This window comes from Mastigoproctus giganteus, chromosome 6 (genome assembly GCF_048544385.1).
Source record: "Mastigoproctus giganteus isolate SK-2022 chromosome 6, ASM4854438v1, whole genome shotgun sequence".
Classification (NCBI taxonomy): domain Eukaryota; kingdom Metazoa; phylum Arthropoda; class Arachnida; order Uropygi; family Thelyphonidae; genus Mastigoproctus; species Mastigoproctus giganteus.
In genome coordinates, this window is record NC_143580.1 from 220,268,988 (window position 1) to 220,288,073 (window position 19,086).

The window sequence follows — 19,086 nt, forward strand, 5'->3', positions numbered from 1 at the left end:
TAGTTTCTTACTTTGGTTCTGATGTATTTGAGATGAGCTTGGAAGGAGAGTTTTCTGTCTAGTACTATGCCAAGATATTTCAGTTGCTCCGACAACTTTATGGTCTTGTTTCCAATTTTAATCTGTGGCAGTCTTGTAATACAGAGAGTTCCTTTAAGAAGCAGAGTTTGTTTTTGATGGTGATATGGTCAGGCAGTGTGTTTTTGCCCAGTCCTGGAGATATTAGGTAGGTGGTCATAATGTTTTGGCTCATCGGTGTGTATATATACATACAGTAAGTGCCAGTTATAGTGATCACTGGTTATTAGAATCAGCTGCTCAATAGAATCAAATTTCAAAGAACTGATCCAAATCAATAAAATGCACTATACTTTCATCGTTTACTAGAATCACATTTTCGGTTATAAGAATCAATTTTGAACGCCTCTGTGATGTTTTTCTAAAGCACATTTCTGGAGGTCACAACCATAAAATAATAAAAACTATTTGCATTTTTCAGTTTATTGGGCTTTTCTGTTAGTGCAATAAACGGGGTAAACTCGATCTTATTCATTTGCGATAATACCAATAGCTGGAATTCTGTGTTTTCACATTATGGTGAAATGTGTTTTCCCTTTGCTGAAATCTGCTTTTCATTTCTATATCTAAACTTCATCTCACTTGCGTGTGTTGTATTAGTTCCAGTTTGTGTTTGCCACGTGTTTTGTTATTGATTGACGCTTATCTTTTTTACTGTGTTTTAAATTTTACTACCAAAAAAAATGTCAGTGAACAGAAAGGGTTAATTTGAGTGTAAAAGATAAGTTACGAATTATAGAAATGTACAATAAATTAAACTTAGGCAGTATGTCTCAGAAGGAAGCGGCAGTAAAATTAGGAGTGCCTCAGTCATCTTTATCAAAATTGTTAAAATCACATCACATTTAAACACTAATGTGATTAGCGAAACCAGAAAAAGGAAGGATGAAGGGAAATGTCGAACAGTAGATGAAGCTCTGTTCATTTGGTTCAAACAGGCCAGCTCATTTAATCCGGCAATCAATCATAGCATTCTTCTTCATAAAGCTAAGCATTTTGCTGAAAAAACTACACGAAGAGTTTAAGGTGACTAATGGATGGATGGCTGACAAGATGGAAGGAGAGGCATGATATTATTTACAAAAAACGTCATGGAGAAAAACAGAATTCTGATAGTTCTGCAGCTGACACCTGATTGAAAACCTCTTAGCAAACTGTGTTAAGCACTTATAATCCTGAAGACATTTTTAATACAGATGAAACAAGGTTATACTACAGAGCTACCCCCAGACCACTGCATGATTTTTAAAAATTCCTCTGCGTCTGCAGGAAAGAAGACCAAGGACAGGATTACAGTTCTTTTAACATACAACATGACGGGAACAATCAATTAAAGCCATTAGTTATCTGCAAGAGTAAATCGCCTAGATGTTTAAAAGGAGTAAAACAGCTGCCTGTTGAATACACCAATAATACCAATGCCTTGATGGCTGCTTCTTTATTTGAAGATTATCTTTGTAAATGGGATTTGAAATTCGATAAGGAAAACAAAAAAATTGCATTGGTTTTGACTTTCAGAAACATCGAATTAGTTTTTCTACCTTCAAATATCACATCACTGATTCAACCTCTCGACCAGGGAATAATAAAAACCTTTAAGACCTTTTATAGATTGGATATGAGGCGAAGAATCATCCAGTCTATAGATGGTTTGGGAACATCATCCGATATCGCAAAGCAGATAACTGTTCTAGATGCACTTACTATGACAATGAATGCCTGGAATGAAGTTTCTGAAACCTGCATTAGCAACTGTTTCAAAAAATGTGGATTAATTATTCATGATGGGCAACTAAGTCACAATACTGATCATGTTGAAAAGCCTAAAGACATGGGTGAACAGGAGTTTAATGATTGGGTCGACATAGATAATGATCTACAAGTTATTACAGCTTTAACAGATGAAGAAATTGCTCAGTCTGTAACTGATAATTTTGCCAAGGAAGAGGAAAATGAAGATGAACGAATTCTAGTTACAAAACAGCAAACTTGTGTCCTGAGGAGAGCATTGGAAGAAACTGGTGTAAGTGATCATGAATATAGACTGTTATACAATATTTAAAAATCTATAGACTTCGTAGTGATAATTTAAAGCACTCTAAAATAAGTGACTATTTTAAATTATAATCATATTACAAAGTGTTATGTTTAATTAATATGTATATTAATTAAGCTACGTATGTAAGTATAAATTTATTTTTATTTTGTTTGGAACATAAAAAAATCAGAAGAATATTCCGATTTTTACGTATCTTTTAATTGGTAATAAAGTATAAATTTCTGCTTTATATCTTTATTTTTATAACCTCTGGATGATATTTGTCGATTTTCGCTTATTAGAATTGCCATTTATTAAAATCAAAATTCAGTTTGCAAACGTGATCACTATAACCGGTGCTTAATATATATATATATATTTTTTTTTTTTTTTTTTTTTTTTTTATGAAAAATTCACTTCCTAATTTTGGAAATATTTTGAAATTATAATTGAATACACAACAAATTTTCTTTGCAATTTCATATTAAAGAAAAGACAAACAGCAATACTGAATGTTTTTATGCAGTTTTTAACAAAAAAAGAATATATTCTGCAAATTCTTTAACTGTAAGTATACACTTTATTTAAAGACATGAATAATTTTAGCATATTATTGAAATCAGTGCTTTTTATTACCACTACTATAGCTCAATCAGTTTATAACTTAATATAAGTTAATAAAATGTGGATTAATTAAAATTGCAGATGTGACAATTGATGTTAACCAGTTAACCGTAGATCAGTGTACAGAAATGAATGAACATGCTACAATATATGGAATGGTGGGAGATGATTTCATAACGTAAGTTGTAATTTTTCCCCCTTTTTCTTAGATTTAAAAGATGTATCACATCTGAAAAATTGCCTTACCATTTATGCATTATTCTGATCTTACACATTTGCTCTGTTTAGAGTAAGAATAACATACTGTAAAGTAAGGCACATTTACAGCAGTGTGTTAGGGAGAAATCTTTTTTTCCTTGGGAGAAAATTGATACTTTGTCATTGACAGTTTGGATATATTATCTTAATCTTTATAAATTTTGCAATTTTAGGTACTTGCATTTGGATAAGGAAGAAGCTGAACAACTGAGACTTGCAAGAGAACTTGAGGAAGAAAAAGCTATGTATTCAGTAAGTTAACTTTTTCAAAGAAATTTCTTAGTGTATCTTTTAAGGTTCTTTTTTTTTTTTTTTTTAATAATTTCCATTGATGGTAATTAGCAAAAGCACATGATGCAAGAAAGCAAGCTTATATAGCATCAGCCAAAAAAAAACAACCCTTATTTAACCCATCCACTCGCTCAAAATGCTTGTCAAGTTCTGCCTTGAATCTATTTAATTTATCAACTTCTACAACGACAGGTGGAAGTTTGTTCCAGCAATCAACCACCCGCTGGCTAAAGGCAAACTTCCGTACATCTCTCCTACAACCGTCTTTCCTCAATTTGAATTTATGCCCTCACAGGCGATTATTCTGAGCAAGAGGAAGAATCCCATCCGCATTGAGCATGCCCAAACCATTCAAGGCTTTATACACCTCAGTCAGATCACCTCGCAGGTGCCTGGTCTCCAGACACTGTAATTTGCAAAACTTAAGCCTTTCTTCATAAGAGCAACCCTTTGTTTCATTCACTAACCTTGTTGCCCTTCTCTGTACTTGTTCCAACAGCTCTACATCCTTCTTAAAATGAGGCCTCCAGACTTGTATACAGTACTCAAGGTGTGGCCTGACCATTGCCTTATACAAGGGGATAATCACCTCCTTATCCCTGCTAGTAAAATTCCTGTATATTATTGACAAGACACTATGAGCTACTCTTGCAGACTGTCTGCACTGCTCAGAAAACTTCATATCTGCCTGCACAATTACCCCCCCCCCCCAGGTCCTTTTCATTCTCTACCACTGTCAGTTTGATACCACAGGGTTGATACGTTAATCTGGGATTACTGCTTCCCATATGTAGTATTTTACGTTTGTCAATGTCAAACTTCATTTGCCACCTCTCAGCCCATCTGCTCAACTCTTCTAGATCCTGTTGCAGCAGTGTACTGTCATTAGTGTCATTAACAATCCTGCCAACCTTCATGTTGTCTGCAAATTTGGACATTAAGTCTGATATACCATCATCAATATCATTTATAAATACAGAAAACAACAATGGACCCAACACTGAACTCTGAGGGACTCCACTAATAACATTAGTCCACGAAGAGCAGTGTCCATTGATTACTACTGCAAGAGTAGCTCATAGTGTCTTCTCCCACTTAACCATACCTTTATCCCTAGCAACAATTTGCCTCCAATGCCACAATGCTCCAATTTGTGCAGCAGTCTTCCATGTGCAAAAGTATCAAAAGCTTTTCTAAGATCCAAATATATGATATCAAAGTTATTCTTTGCATCCAGTTTGTTTGTGAATACATCATAGCATCCAATCAAATTAGTCAGAAAAGACTTCCCCTTAACAAATCCATGCTGTGTCCGAGCTATAACTGAAGTCTTGTCTAGATGATCCTGCAATGCTTCTTTAACCAGTGCCTCCATTAATTTCACTGTAACAGAAGTTAAACTAACAGGTCTGTAATTACCTGTGTCTCCCTTTGATCCTCCTTTGTGGATTGGGGTCACATTTGCACATCTCCATTCCATGGGTACCTCCCATGAGTCCAGGGAAGTTCTCATAATTATGGCTATGGGTTTGATTACTTCCCTTGCTGCCTCCTTTAATATAACTGGATAGATTCCATCCACCCCAGGTGCCTTTCTTGTGTTTATCTTCAACAATTTCTCCTCCACTTTACTCTCAGTTATTACAAGATTATCTAGCATACTGCCAGAGTTGAATACACCTCTGGCATTTCCCTCCCTGAATAACTCCTCATGTGTGAATGTCAATGCAAAATATTCATTTAGCTAACTGAATATTCATTCAGTTAGCTACCTGAGCAGGATCATCAACAGTTGAACCATCGATGTCAAGTGGACCAATCTGATTCATCCCCTTCCTTCTACATTTCTTCTTAAAGTGTATTTGAAACTTTCTGCTTTTTTAGGGTTTCTTTATTTTTTTTATTCATTTGCTTTATGTATGTGTGCATGCACCTCTGCATGTGTACACACATGCTACACTACTCTATTAGGTGCCTCCATAGCCAGGTGGAAAGGAGCAGCAGTGCGTAGCACACGCTTCTTGATTAGACTGGTGTTCGAGCCCGTTACCACCAAATACGGAGGATGCGGAAAGGTCAGGGAATGACCACTGCATAATCCCGGAGCATTATGGCCTTAGTTGCTAATGCTCCTAAAATCCAAATAATAACAACTACTCTATTCTATTTTCAAAAAGAGTAGTGTTGTGCATGTATAAGCAAATGTAACATGGTTTGTTAGAAAATATATAACATGTTGGTCTACCTTTGGCCTTAATGATAGCTATAGTTCTATGGATAATTCTGCCCCGTTTAAAAGTAGTAGTATGCTGCTGATGTTTTATTCCATAACTTCTTCGAAGCAGTTGTTAGCTGCATGATTGAAGAGAGGCATATTAATACTGTGATAAAGCTCTATTTCATTTCAAAGATGTTCTACAGGATTCAAGTCAGGCTCTGTGCCAATCTGGCCGATTCTGTAGTATTGTTCTCCTTAAACCTTAAAATATTTCCTTCAGTTGGTTTTGTAACTTAGAGCATTATCATAATGCCATGTTCAGGGTACATTTCCATAAAATTGCTACACTGTTGCAATTCTGCGAAAATAAACTATAATTGAAGGTTTCAATGGGATATATGGCTTTGAGAATTTTCAAATCATTACACACTGTCACCTTTACAAGTCATTACACTGGAATTACTGGTGTTTATAAAATTAACACCAGTAATGACACTGTGCTCTCAATTATAGACTATTCTGGGAGTTTTGTGTTGACAATGATGATTTTCAACATTTGTTGCTTCATACTGAGGAGGCTTGAAGTGGTGGAACCTGTGTTTTGTCTCCAGAGCTAAGTTCCAGTCAACCCTTCCCCATCTCTTCCATCATGCAGTACGACTGATGCCTTTTGAGGTGATGATGAACATCAAGGCAAGATCCAGTTTTCCTTACATTTCGAGAATACAGCTCTAAAACAGTGTTTGCAGGCCGGCTGCCAGTTAGTACACCGGACCGAACCTATTGGTAACTCTTTAGGAGGCTTCCAGATCAGCTAGTGTATAATCTTGGTACCTCTACTCTGCCAGATAGTGACTGGAGAGAGTTCGAGTAGTGTATATGGGGGGGGGGGGGGGCATTGTCAAGCCCATGTTATGTCACTGATCTGGGTATATTCTTACCATTTGTACACCAAAAATTTCATTACAGTAATACCCCGAAGTTACGCGATAGGTGGGTCCGACGAAAATCGCGTAAGTCGAATTCGCGTAAGTCGGGGTAGAACTTTGCATATAAATACATATAAATTTTGCTTAATTGGGACCAAGGACTAACAAAAACACTACTTTAGAAGAAAAATATTAATAAAATTGCAGTTCTTTATACATATTAATACAAAATATGTATTAAAAAAAACAAATGACTTACGTTAAAAAGTTATTTCGATGTCGATGGCTTCATAAAATCTAACAAATTCGTCTGACGACACAGCGCGTTCTTTTTTTCACGCAAAATTTCTTCGTAGCAAGCTAATAATTTTTTTTATTCCTTGCTTTGTAGCTATAACGCGTTCTTCGTTGGAGTCTATATTTTCTAAAATTTTTAAGCCCTTTACAATTGAGCCCTTTTCAATTTTCAACCTCTCAAGTTTGCAATTGTCATGTGCTTTTCGCCGTTGCTTCATTTAGGCCTGTAGCACGTGCAATATCGCATGGTCTTTCATTTCGCTCAAAGCGTTTCACAATTTCATATTTTTTCTCTATCGACAGAGGCGGACTGGCCATAAGCCTTACCGGAGAAACCCCGGTGGGCCAGTGTGATTTTGGCCATAAACCATAGTATGAGGCCACTATAAATTTTCCTGGGTAAGAATTTTTGATCCAGTCCGCCTCTGTTTATCGATAATTGCTTTTCTTTTTCTCTCTGAATCTGCAGTGTCTTCACCAGGACGCTTCCTTTTCACACCTTTTAATTAAGTATTTTACTCATTTTTAGGGAATAAAGCACAATTACAAAACGAGGAGGCATGCTTGATACGCATAAACAAAGCTGCGCGCATGTAGCAACTGAATAAACAACACCATAAAGGCAGAGATACACTATTAACACCTCACATTTCTAGGGGTTACTACCATAAAACAATAAAAATCCAGTTGCGTTTCTGCTAGTGAAATCTGTTATAAACTGGTAGTAAACTCGATCTAATTGCATTTGCGATTATACCGATAGCTGGAATTTGTTGGTTTTTACGTTATTATGGTGAAATGTGTTTCCCCTTCACTGATATAAAAAACATAAAAGCAGCAAAGTTGAATTTTGTTCATCTTTCGCTCTTATTCTCCGCCGTCGCACCATATATCGATAACATATGAAAAACGACCTTGAAGATAGTGGGCGGCAGCGTTGCCAAACGAAAAAATCAAGAACCGCGTAACTCAGAGTTCGCGTAAGTCGGGGTATTACTGTACTTCATACAGCATGTTCCCCTCCCCCCCCACTTTTTCTTACTACTGAATACACCATGAATTGTCTAATTAATAGAGTAAGCTTATCTGCAAAAAGATCTAAACCTCCTTCACTTCCTAGTTCATTTCACAAATATACGTGGTCTCAATTCTAATCTCAACGATGTCCATTTTCACTTGCAGTCTGCCAAACCCCATGTATATTTTTCTGACAGAATCTCAGTTATCGGTTAATTCAACTGCTGTTCATCTCAGTTGTCCAAATTATTCGCTGTATGATTCCTTTCGCCTCAAAGGTGGTACTTGTGCATATGTCCTTTTCGATATTCCATGTCAGATACTTGGTAATTTGGAATCTCCTCTCTTCAATCTTCTCTGGCTTAAAATCTATCTCCCTCATTGTTTCAAATTCATCTGTTGTCTCCACTGTTCTCCCAACTCCACTAATCACTTTGACTTCCTCTCTTTTCAACTTGACCCCCTCCACTCCAACTTTCCTAACAGTGAGGTAATTTCCTTGGTGATTTTAATGTTCACAACTCCAGCTGGATTCCGTTTTCTAGTCACACTGACCCAGCTGGTCGAGATGCTGAGGCTTTTGCAATTACTAATGATCTTGCACAGATTGTTCATTTACCTACAAGAATACCAGACAATCCTAACCATATAGCCAACACGCTTGATCTTTTTCTCACAAGCAACCCTTATAAGTACACGATCGAAGTGAGAGGTCCTTTAGGCACTTCAGATCACAACTTGGTGATTGTCTCTTCTCCAATGGAGCCTTTATCTCATGGCTATTCCCAACCTCGTGTTGTTTGGTGTTATAAGAATGCAAAATGGGATGACCTGCAAGATTTCTTTTCCTTGGTTGGATTACTGTTTCAAAACTTCTGATGTCAACATTTGCTCAGATCATGTTGGTGAAATTATTCTTGTAGGAATGGAATCCTTTATTCCACACTCCACTTTAAAATCTCGTGCTTTATCTAAACCTTGGTTTTCCAACAAATGTGCTAAGACTGTTCAAGAGAAGAACGTTGCATATCGTAATTGGCTTGTTTCTAATTCTTCGGTTTCATTTTCTGCCTACACCAAAGCTCACAACAATTGTAAAGCAGTTATTAATCAGTCCAAACTAGATTTTGAACAGGCTAAGAGTAGAAAACTTGCTTCTTGCCCTAATGTTGAGCATTCTGGTCTCTTCCCAAAGCTATTGGTTGCAACTTTTGCCCATCTCTGCTCCCACCTCTGTCCAAACCAGATTGTTCTGTTGTCACTTCAGCCAAGGATAAAGCTGACCTGCTAGCATCCCATTTTTCTTCCAAGTCATGTATTAATGATGTTGGTAAAACGCCTCCCACCATTCCCAACAGACTCCATTCAATGCCTCCTATGTCAAAAGGATGTCAGACTGATTTTGACAAATCTTGATGCTAAGAAAGTTCCAGGTCCTGATGGTATTTCTTCACTTGTTCTCATCCTGAACTCCTGTTCTTTGCCACCTTTTTTCACTTTCTTATTCCAAAGGTGTTTTCCTTCTGCTTGGAAATTTGCTCATATCCAGCCAGTTCCTAAAAAGGGTGACAAGTAGCTTCCATCCAGTTATCGTCCCATTCTACTCTTTCTAAAGTAATGGAGAAATCAAAAAAAAAAACTGCCAACTCTTAAACTATCTAGAAACCTTCCATCTGATCAATGATCACCAGTATGGATTCCAACAGTGTCGATCCACTGGTGATATTCTGGCTTATGTTACCCATTTATGGACAAATTCAATGGAAAAGTTTGGTGAAACACAAGCATTTGCTCTTGAAATCTCAAAGGCTTTTGATTGTGTTTGGCATAAAGATCTTCTAAACAAGCATCCATCTTATGGTTTGCCAACTGTTTTTTGTAATTGGTTATCCAGTTTTCTCTCTGATTGCTCACTTAGGGTGATGGTAGATGGCTCTCTGTCTTCTAACTTCTCCACTAATGCTGGTTTCCCCCTCAAGGTTCAGTTCTTTCCCCCCACTCTTTTCCTCTTGTATATTAATGACGTTCTTCCATTGACTGGAAATCTTTTCCATAGTTTTGCTGATGATAGCACATTGCATTCCACTTTCCATTTTGAGAAACCTTGCCCTGTTCAATCAGCTTCAACTTCTCGAATATCCGCTACCAATTCCTTTAATGCAAATCTCCAGGTAATTCTCTGGTGGGGCTATCAAAAGGCAACTACGCAAAATGCTTTTATAACTATTTACCTCTGTTGTGGAATTTTTTGAAGGGAAAGTTGCTTTTTTCAGTGATAAACTTAAAGATATCAGCCATGACATTGCTTATTTATCTGAACTATTTGCAAAGTTCAAGGAAATGATATACACCTTATTAAGGCCAAATCTGTAGTGTCCACTTTTATTTCAAAGTTAACTTTATTCAAGTGCAATATAGGCCATCGCAAGCTATATCAATTTCCTTCTTTGTTTGAGCTAGAAAATATTGGTGGGATACAGGATGATCTGATAGTCTTTTGTGACCATTTGGATACGCTGCATAAAGATATGTCTGAATGATTTAGGGATCTTCTTTTGATAGAAATTCCAGATTGGATGATGAATTCATTTTTAGATAATGAGGAAATTGGGGTATTAGAGGAAGAACCAATTGAGTTACAAAATGATATTGAGCTGAAACTGAAGTTTAAGGAATCTTATGAAGATTTTTGGTTACAGAAGAAAATTTCTGATCACTATCCTGCACTATGGACAGTGGCTAAGAAGCTACTTATTACTTTCCCAACTTCAAATTTAGTAGAATGTGGTTTTAGTGTGGTCATCCAACTTATCTCCAAGCAAAGAAATTGACTCTAGATTACTGAACATGGTGATTTTAGAGTCCTTCTAAACTGGATATTGAGAAACTGGTATTCTATTTTCTTGATTCAACGGTTGATTCAACTACTGCTCATCTCAGTTGCCCAAATTATTCACTGTATGATTCCTTTCACCTCAAAGGTGGTACTTGTGCATATGTCCATTCTGATATTCCCTCTCAGAGACTTGGTAATTTGGAATCTCCTCTTTTCGATCTTCTCTGGTTCAATCTCTCTACCTCATTGTGTCAAATTCATCTGTTGTCTCTACTGTTCTCCCAACTCCACTAATCACTTGGAGCTCTTTGACTTCCTCTCTTTGCAACTTGACTTTCTCCAGTCCAACTTTCCTAACAGTGAGGTAATTTTCCTTGGTGATTTTAATGTTCACAACTCCAGCTGGATTCCGTTTTCTAGTCACACTGACCCAGCTGGTCGAGATGTTGTTGTTGTTTGGTTTTTAGGAGCATTAGCAACTAAGGCCATATTGCTCCGGGATATGCGGTGGTCATTCCCTGACCTTTCCGCATCCTCCGTATTTGGTGGTGACGGGCTCGAACCCCGGTCTAATCAAGAAGCGTGTGCTACGCACTGCTGCTCTTCCCACCTGGCTACGGAGGCGCGCTGGTCGAGATGCTGAGGCTTTTGCAATTACTAATGACTTTGCACAGATTGTTCATTTACCTACAAGAATACCGGACAATCCTAACCATACAGCCAACACGCTTGATCTTTTTCTCACAAACAACCCTTCTAAGTACACGGTCGAAGTGAGTGGTCCTTTAGGCACCTCAGATCATAACTTGGTGATTGTCTCTTCTCCAATGAATCCTTTATCTCATGGCTATTTCCAAACTCGTATTGTTTGGCATTACAAGAATGCAAAATGGGATGACCTGCGAGATTTCTTTCCTTCATTTCCTTGGTTGGATTACTGTTTCAAAACTTCTGATGTCAATGTTTGTTAACATCGTGTCAGTGAAATTATTCTTGCAGGAGTGGAATCCCTTATCCCATACTCCACTTTAAAATCTCGTGCTTTATCTAAACCTTGGTTTTCCAATAAATGTGCTAAAGCTGTTCTAGAGAAGAACGTTGCATATCGTAATTGGCTTGTTTCTAATTCTTCGGTTTCATTTTCTGCCTACACCAAAGCTCACAACAATTGTAAAGCAGTTATTAATCAGTCCAAACTAGATTTTGAACAGGCTAAGAGTAGAAAACTTGCTTCTTGCCCTAATGTTGAGCATTCTGGTCTCTTGCCAAAGCTGTTGGCCGCAACTTTTGCCCATCTCTGCTCCCACCTCTGTCCAAACCAGATGGTTCTGTTGTCACTTCAGCCAAGGATAAAGCTGACCTGCAAGCATCCCATTTTTCTTCCAACTCATGTATTAATGATCTTGGTAAAACACCTCCCACCATTCCCAATACGCTCCATTCAATCCCTCCTGTGGTCTTTTGTCAAAAGGATGTCAGAAGGATTTTGACGAATCTTGTTGCTAAGAAAGCTCCAGGTCCCGATAGTATTTCTCCACTTGTTCTCAAAACCTGTGCTCCTGAACTTACTCCTGTTCTTTGCCGCCTTGTTTCACTTTCTTATTCCAAATGTGTTTTTTCTTCTGCTTGGAAATTTGCTCATATCCAGCCAGTTCCTAAAAAGGGTGACAAATCCCTCCCATCCAATTATCGTCCCATTGCAATTACTTCTACTCTTTCTATAAAGTATTGGAGAAATCAGTTAACCTCCAAGTCTTAAACTGCCTACAAACCTTCTCTCTGATCAACGATCGCCAGTATGGATTCCGTCAGTGTCGATTCACTGGTGATATTCTTGCTTATGTTACCCATTTATGGACTAATTCAGTGGAAAAGTTCGATGAAACACAAGCAGTTGCTCTTGGGATCTCAAAGGCTTTTGATCGTGTTTGGCATAAAGGTCTTCTAAACAAGCTTCCATCTTATGATTTGCCAACTGTTTTTTGTAATTGGTTATCCAGTTTTCTCTCTGATCGCTCACTGAGTGTGATGGTAGATGGCTCTCTGTCTTCTAATTTCTCCACTAATGCTGGTGTCTCCCAAGGTTCAATTCTTTTCTCCACTCTTTTCCACTTGTATATTAATGACCTTCTTCCATTGACTGGAAATCCTATCCATAGTTTTGCCGATGATAGCACATTGCATTCCACTTTCCATTTTGAGAAACCTTGCCCTGCTCAATCAGCTTCAACTTCTCGAAAATCTGCTACGAATTCCTTAAATGCCGATCTCCAGGTAATTCTCCAGTGGGGCAAAGACAACTTAGTTGATTTCAATCCTTCTAAAACTCAGTGTTGTCTTATATCTCGGAAAAAGGATTCTTCTGCTCCTATGCTTATCTTTAGTGACACTCCGATTTCTAGGCAAAATGATATCTCTTTTGGGGATTACTCTGACTTCTAATCTCTCTTTGCACAAGCACATTACAAATATTGCTTCCTCTGCATCTAAAAAACTTGGTTTTCTTTTTTGCTCTTGGCGTTACTTTTCTTCCAAATAGCTGTTCACTCTGTACAAATTGCAAATTTGCTCTACCATGGAATATTGTTCCCATATCTGGGGTGGTGCCTCCAAAACCTCTCTCAGGCTTCTTGATTCCATTCAGAAGAGGGCAGTTAGGTTAATTAATGATTCTTTCTAACAGAGTCTCTCCACTCGCTGTCTCATAGACGTACTGTTTCTGCTGCATGCCTCTTCTACAGATATTTCCATGGGCGCTGTTCTTCAATGCGGTGCCAGACACATGGTCAGGAGTAGTCCCCCTGATGAAATGCCTGGCCATGTATCATTTTTTCTTTTACTGTACTCAGATTCTGCATATTTGCCATCCCTATGTTCAACCTTTTTTCCAAAAATTGCCCTACCATATCTGAATACAGTATCTCTTTATTATTTAATATATATATATTTTTTTCCATAGTCCCATTTCATTATTACACTAGGTTTTTGAAATTCTTTCACTTTTTCACTACTACTTTACTTCCTTTTTCTACTTTCCTTTAAACCTCTTTTAGTTCAGGCATTCTGTGTACTTCTCTTTTCCATCTTTTCAGACTCTATACTTATGTTACAAACTACACATTTATATATATATTTATATAAATGGGTATTCAGTGTAACTCTATAAAAGAATGTTTAAAGAGTTACATAAGAAAAAGGTATACCGATGATGAAATGATTTCAGTGAATGCAAAATTAGTAAATAGGTATGACAGATGCATCTAAAAGTGCAAAGCAGCATTAAAGGATGCAAGAGTATGTATAAGTTATATTAAAAAGTTGTATTAATATATTGAATTAAATATGCATAAATGGATGTGATAGTTATACAAATTTCATGAAAGGTGAAAGAACGTTAAAATCCTAGAGGTTATGATAAATTAAAAAAAAATATGGGCTAAATTAGCAATATAAAGTGGGGGAACTGTAAAGGAAAATTAGTATATCAAAATAATAATATAATGCAAATAAAATAAATGAAAATGTTATAGCTGTCATCAGATATGGGGTGAACATATTTAGAAAATGGTTCTAAATACAGTGGTACCTTGGTTTGCGAGCATAATTCGTTCCGGAAACGTGCTCGTAATCCAAAGCACTCATATATCAAAGCGAATTTCCCCATAAGAAATAATGGAAACTCAGATGATTTGTTCCAAAACTCAAAAATATTCACATACTGTAAAAATGATTAATACAAAATACATACATACCTTTTTATATTTTTAAAAGCAATCGAATTTATTAATTATTGGGTAGAACGACTTTCACTGTCACTAACGGAATCATTACTATCTGTTGACTTTTTCTTTTTGTGCGACTTTAACAAAGAACCTCTCCAATGACACTTGCTTTTGCCTCCTTTTGAGGATTTCGCGGAAATATGACATTGCATTGTCCTTAAACAGATTCATCGCTTGCACTGCCACAGTCTTATTCGGGTGGTGTTTTTCTACAAAATTTTGCACTGTTTCCCACATTTTACACACCTCCCTAATCTCATTTGAAGAGAGGGATGTCTCCATTTTTTCTCCTCCTCCTCAGACGAGATCTCCTCCATCACCCCTTGCTGTTGCTCGCGATGCAGATCCATCAGTTCGTCGGTGGTAAACTCCTGGTCATATTCCTCCACCAGCTCTTGAATGTCGTCCTTATTCACCTCCAGTCCCATGGTCGTCCCCAAGGACACAATTTCATCGACAACTGGCAGCTCCTGTTCATGAGCAAACCCCTCAACGCAATCAGACCACAGTTTTTTCCAAGCAGAATTGAGGGTTCTCTTGGTGACCCCATCCCAGGCTTTATCGATGATTTTGAGGCAGTTTACGATGTGGAAATGATTTTTCCAAAACTCTCGGAGGGTAAGGTTAGTTTCTTCGGTCACCTCGAAGCATCGCTGAAATAGTGCCTTGATGTAAAGCTTTTTAAAGTTCGAAATGACCTGCTGATCCATGGGCTGGAGTAATGGAGTGGTGTTGGGAGGAAGGAACTGGACCTTAATGAATTCAAATTCTTCCAGTAAGTCGTTCTCAAGGTCTGGAGGATGAGCAGGAGCATTATCCATAACCAGCAAGACTTTGAGTGGCAGTTTTTTTTCTAAAAGGTATTTCTTCACTGCAGGACCGAAGACCTCATTGATCCACTCAACGAACAAGATACGGGTGACCCAAGCCTTGCTGTTGGACCTCCACATAACATTTAACTGGCTCTTCTGCACCTTGCATTTCTTGAAGGCTCGTGGATTCTCAGAATGATACACGAGCAGGGGCTTGACTTTGAAATCACCGCTTGCATTAGCGCACAGCAAGAGGGTGAGACGGTCTTTCATGGGCTTGTGACCGAGCATTGCATTCTCTTCTGCTGTAATGTAGGTCCTCTTTGGCATCTTTTTCCAAAAAAGCCCCGTTTCATCGCAATTAAAAACTTGCTGCGGCAGGTAACACTCGGAAACCATGAGCTTCTGGAACTCGGCAACGAACGCCTCAGCTGCCTCAGCGTCCGAACTCGCAGCCTCTCCGTGCCTCACAACACTATGGTTGCCACTTCTCCTCTTAAAGTTATCAAACCATCCCCTGCTCGCCTTGAAGCCTTTTTCGTTTTCTGTAGACGTACCTGGCTGTTTACTGACGAGGTCGGCGTACAAGGCCTTTCCCTTCTCACAGATCAAGTTCTCGGTCACAGTATCACCTGCTAGTTGCTTCTCATTTATCCACACCAAAAGCAACGTTTCAACATCTTCCAGAATACGTGGCCGTTGCTTTGATATTCTCGTGACTCCTTTTGCTACATCTAGTCCCCTTAGTTCTTCTTTCTTCTTTAATATTGTGCAAATTGTTGACGTAGACTTCTTATAAAATCTTGCGATGGCGGCTACTTTCATACCTTGCTCGTGCTTCTCGATGATTTCCTTCTTAATTTCTACCGTAATCATCTCCTTCTTCTTACCGCCTTCCTTTTCAACCCTCTTCTTCATTGGGGCCATTTTCGTAGTGTACAGTTAATAAATAACAGTCACTAAATTTGAACACAAAAAAAAAAAAAAAATTGCTTTACGCACATACACGTGGTCACAACGCTAGCACGAATGTTCACTACAATGTTGACTGTATACGAATGAGGTATGCCGACTGAGACCGAACATGCGAGACGATTAACCACAATCCCGAGCAGCACGTGATCACGTGACGCTCGGTAGGCAATTTTTAGGAAATAAAGCACAATTACAAAATGAGGAGGCACCTTTGATACACACAAACAAAGCTGCGCCCGTGTAGCAACTGAATAAACAACACCATAAAGGCAGAGATACACTATTAACACCTCACATTTTCCTAAAGCACATTTCAAGGGGTTACTACAATAAAACAATAAAAACAATTTCCAGTTGCGTTTCTGCTAGTGGAATCTGTTATAAACTGGTAATAAACTCTGTCTAATTGCATTTGCGATTACTGTATACCGATAGCTGGAATTGTGTTGGTTTTTACGTTATTATGGTGAAATGTGTTTCCCCTTCACTGATATAAAACACATAAATACAATTTCGGAATCTTCTCTTCATTCCCATCGTGTTGCGTTCATTTGGGGTGATTCTGCGTTCGACTGCCATTTCTTGTAAACACAAAGGCGAATCGTGCATAAGCGAATTCGGTTCGTGTTATATAAGATATCGTTCCCCTATTTATAAATCGTGTATGATCGAATTCGTGTAGTGTAAACACGTGTTATACGAGGACTGACTGTACTCGTATTGCAAGACCTCGCTCGTTTATCAAGTTAAAATTTATTAAAAATTTTTGCTCGTCTTGCAAAACACTCGCAGACCAAGTTACTCGTAATCCAAGGTACCACTGTATAGGTAATGCAAATATGCATCATCTGATGTCAGCAGAAATGATTATTGATACATGATGAGGTATTTAATCAGGGGACTACACCTGACCATGTATCAGGAACTGCATTTCTATATTTGTCCATAGTAGTAGAAGAAAAGTGAATGGTTGAAATAAGTAATAATGAAATTAACACTTTCTAATACAGTATGGACAAGGTAGTCCCAACACAGTGTAATTTATTGAGGTATAAATAATTTGGTTACAAATAACTATAATCAATATGTAGAATTTATTGTAGGATTTAATTTTGTGTAGATAGGAAATCAAATTTAGAACAAACAAGTGGTGGTATAAGGGTGAGGTATTAAATTGAGGAGGGGGAAGGGAAAAAGGAGTATTTTAAATAAATAAAGAAGAAAAATAGCGATAGAAGTAGGATAGTAGGAACATTCGTTTATGTGTGTGTGTGTGTATGTATATATATATATATATATATATATATATATATATATAAAAACATATATGAAATAGTGTTAAAAATATAGAAAAATAGATTATTAGAAAAGCAGAGAATTTGAAAAATATATAAAGTTGATTTTTAAGTTTAAAGTGACATCATATAATATGGAAAAAAAATGGGGATATATAAATATTTTGTTATAGTATAAAGGTTATATGGCCAATGTACCTAGGTGTGCAAAGCAGCAACAACGGATACATAAGTATATAAGCAGCAAAGTAATAATATATAAGTGAGAGGGAAAAAAGCTGACAGATGAAATATAAAGAGCACAAGGTGCCAAATTAGTAGAGACAGGATAGAAAGAAAGAGAAGTATTTAAGGTGGATAAAAGGGAAAGTAGGCAAAAAAATCTAAGTGTTACTCTGAATTATATGACATTAAAAGCTGCTGAATTAGAAAGCCAATTAGATGGAATGAAGCCAAAAAGGAAAAATAAATATAAATGGTTAATATTAATGATTATAATAAACTAGTTTGCATCAAATAAGAGGGTGGAAAAGAGATTTTATTTATTTTTTGATGCGAGAGAAATTTAAAGATGAGGGAAGTAAAGACTGGTAAATATATGCATCTCTACACAAGTGACACCACATTCACGAGTCTTGCATAACAATACACACAAAGCATGCATGAACTGCCTGGAGCTGACAATGCTGCATTAAAACTATATCAATCTATGAATTTATTTTTTCCATACAATGGAAAAAAAGAAATAATTGCCGGATTCCTATTTGTTCGATTTTAATTAAATTTGGAATGGCTCCACAAATATTTTTAAAAGGCCCAAATATAAAATTTCATGAAAACTTGTCTGCCTGTATCGCATGTGGATATGGTGAAGACAATAGGTGCGTGCGCGCGCGCACACACACACCACCCCTAATAATCTCTTTTCTGTAATAATTTTTCGATAGGTACAACTTGTGCTTACCTTCTTTAGATTTTAGTACTTAAGTGACAATTACTTTACATATTAAGATATTTACAAAATGGTAAAATTCAGAAGTTGTGCCTGTTTATCTTATTTCATCAATGAAAGATTATTCACCATACTAAATTATGGTGTTATAATTAATCTGAACCAGTATTGACAACCATTCAGCAGTGAATTGTATATAATGTTCAAACACAATTACCACTCGTTTAATCCTTCTGTAAAGGTAATGCATTTGTTTATTGCAAGTTTATATTAGCATTAGCAAAGACAAGTGATGCAGGAAAGCAAGTTTATATAGCATCAGCCAAAAAAAAAAAAAAACACACACACCCTTCTCATATGACCCATCCACTCGCTCCAGACGTTTGTCTAGTTCTCCTTTGAATCTATTTAAGCAATCAACCACCTGCTGGCTAAAGGCAAACTTTTGCACCTCTATCCTACAACTGTCTTTCCTTAATTTGAATTTATGCACTCTCAGGCGATTAATCTGAGCAAAAGGAAGAATCCCATCAGCATTGAGCATGCTCAAACCATTCAAGGCTTTATACACCTCAATCAGATCACCTTGCAGGTACCCAGTCTCCAGACAGTGTAATTTGCAAAACTTAAGCCTTTCTTCATAAGAGAAACCCTTTGTTCCATTCACTAATCTTGTTGCCCTTC

At 37.3% G+C, this 19,086-nt stretch overlaps 1 protein-coding gene across 3 annotated transcripts in view; it reads left to right on the plus strand.

Annotated features, from left to right (window-relative positions):
* The window catches only part of LOC150085004 (uncharacterized), a 234,710-nt gene that overhangs the window by 49,491 nt on the left and 166,133 nt on the right, over window positions 1–19,086 (plus strand). For all 3 annotated transcript variants that reach the window (XM_090376729.1, XM_090376731.1, XM_090376730.1), the window contains exons 8-9: window positions 2,822–2,918; window positions 3,172–3,250. In XM_090376729.1, coding sequence (XP_090232855.1) covers window positions 2,822–2,918; window positions 3,172–3,250 — 176 coding nt within the window. The remainder of the gene's footprint in view (window positions 1–2,821; window positions 2,919–3,171; window positions 3,251–19,086) is intronic.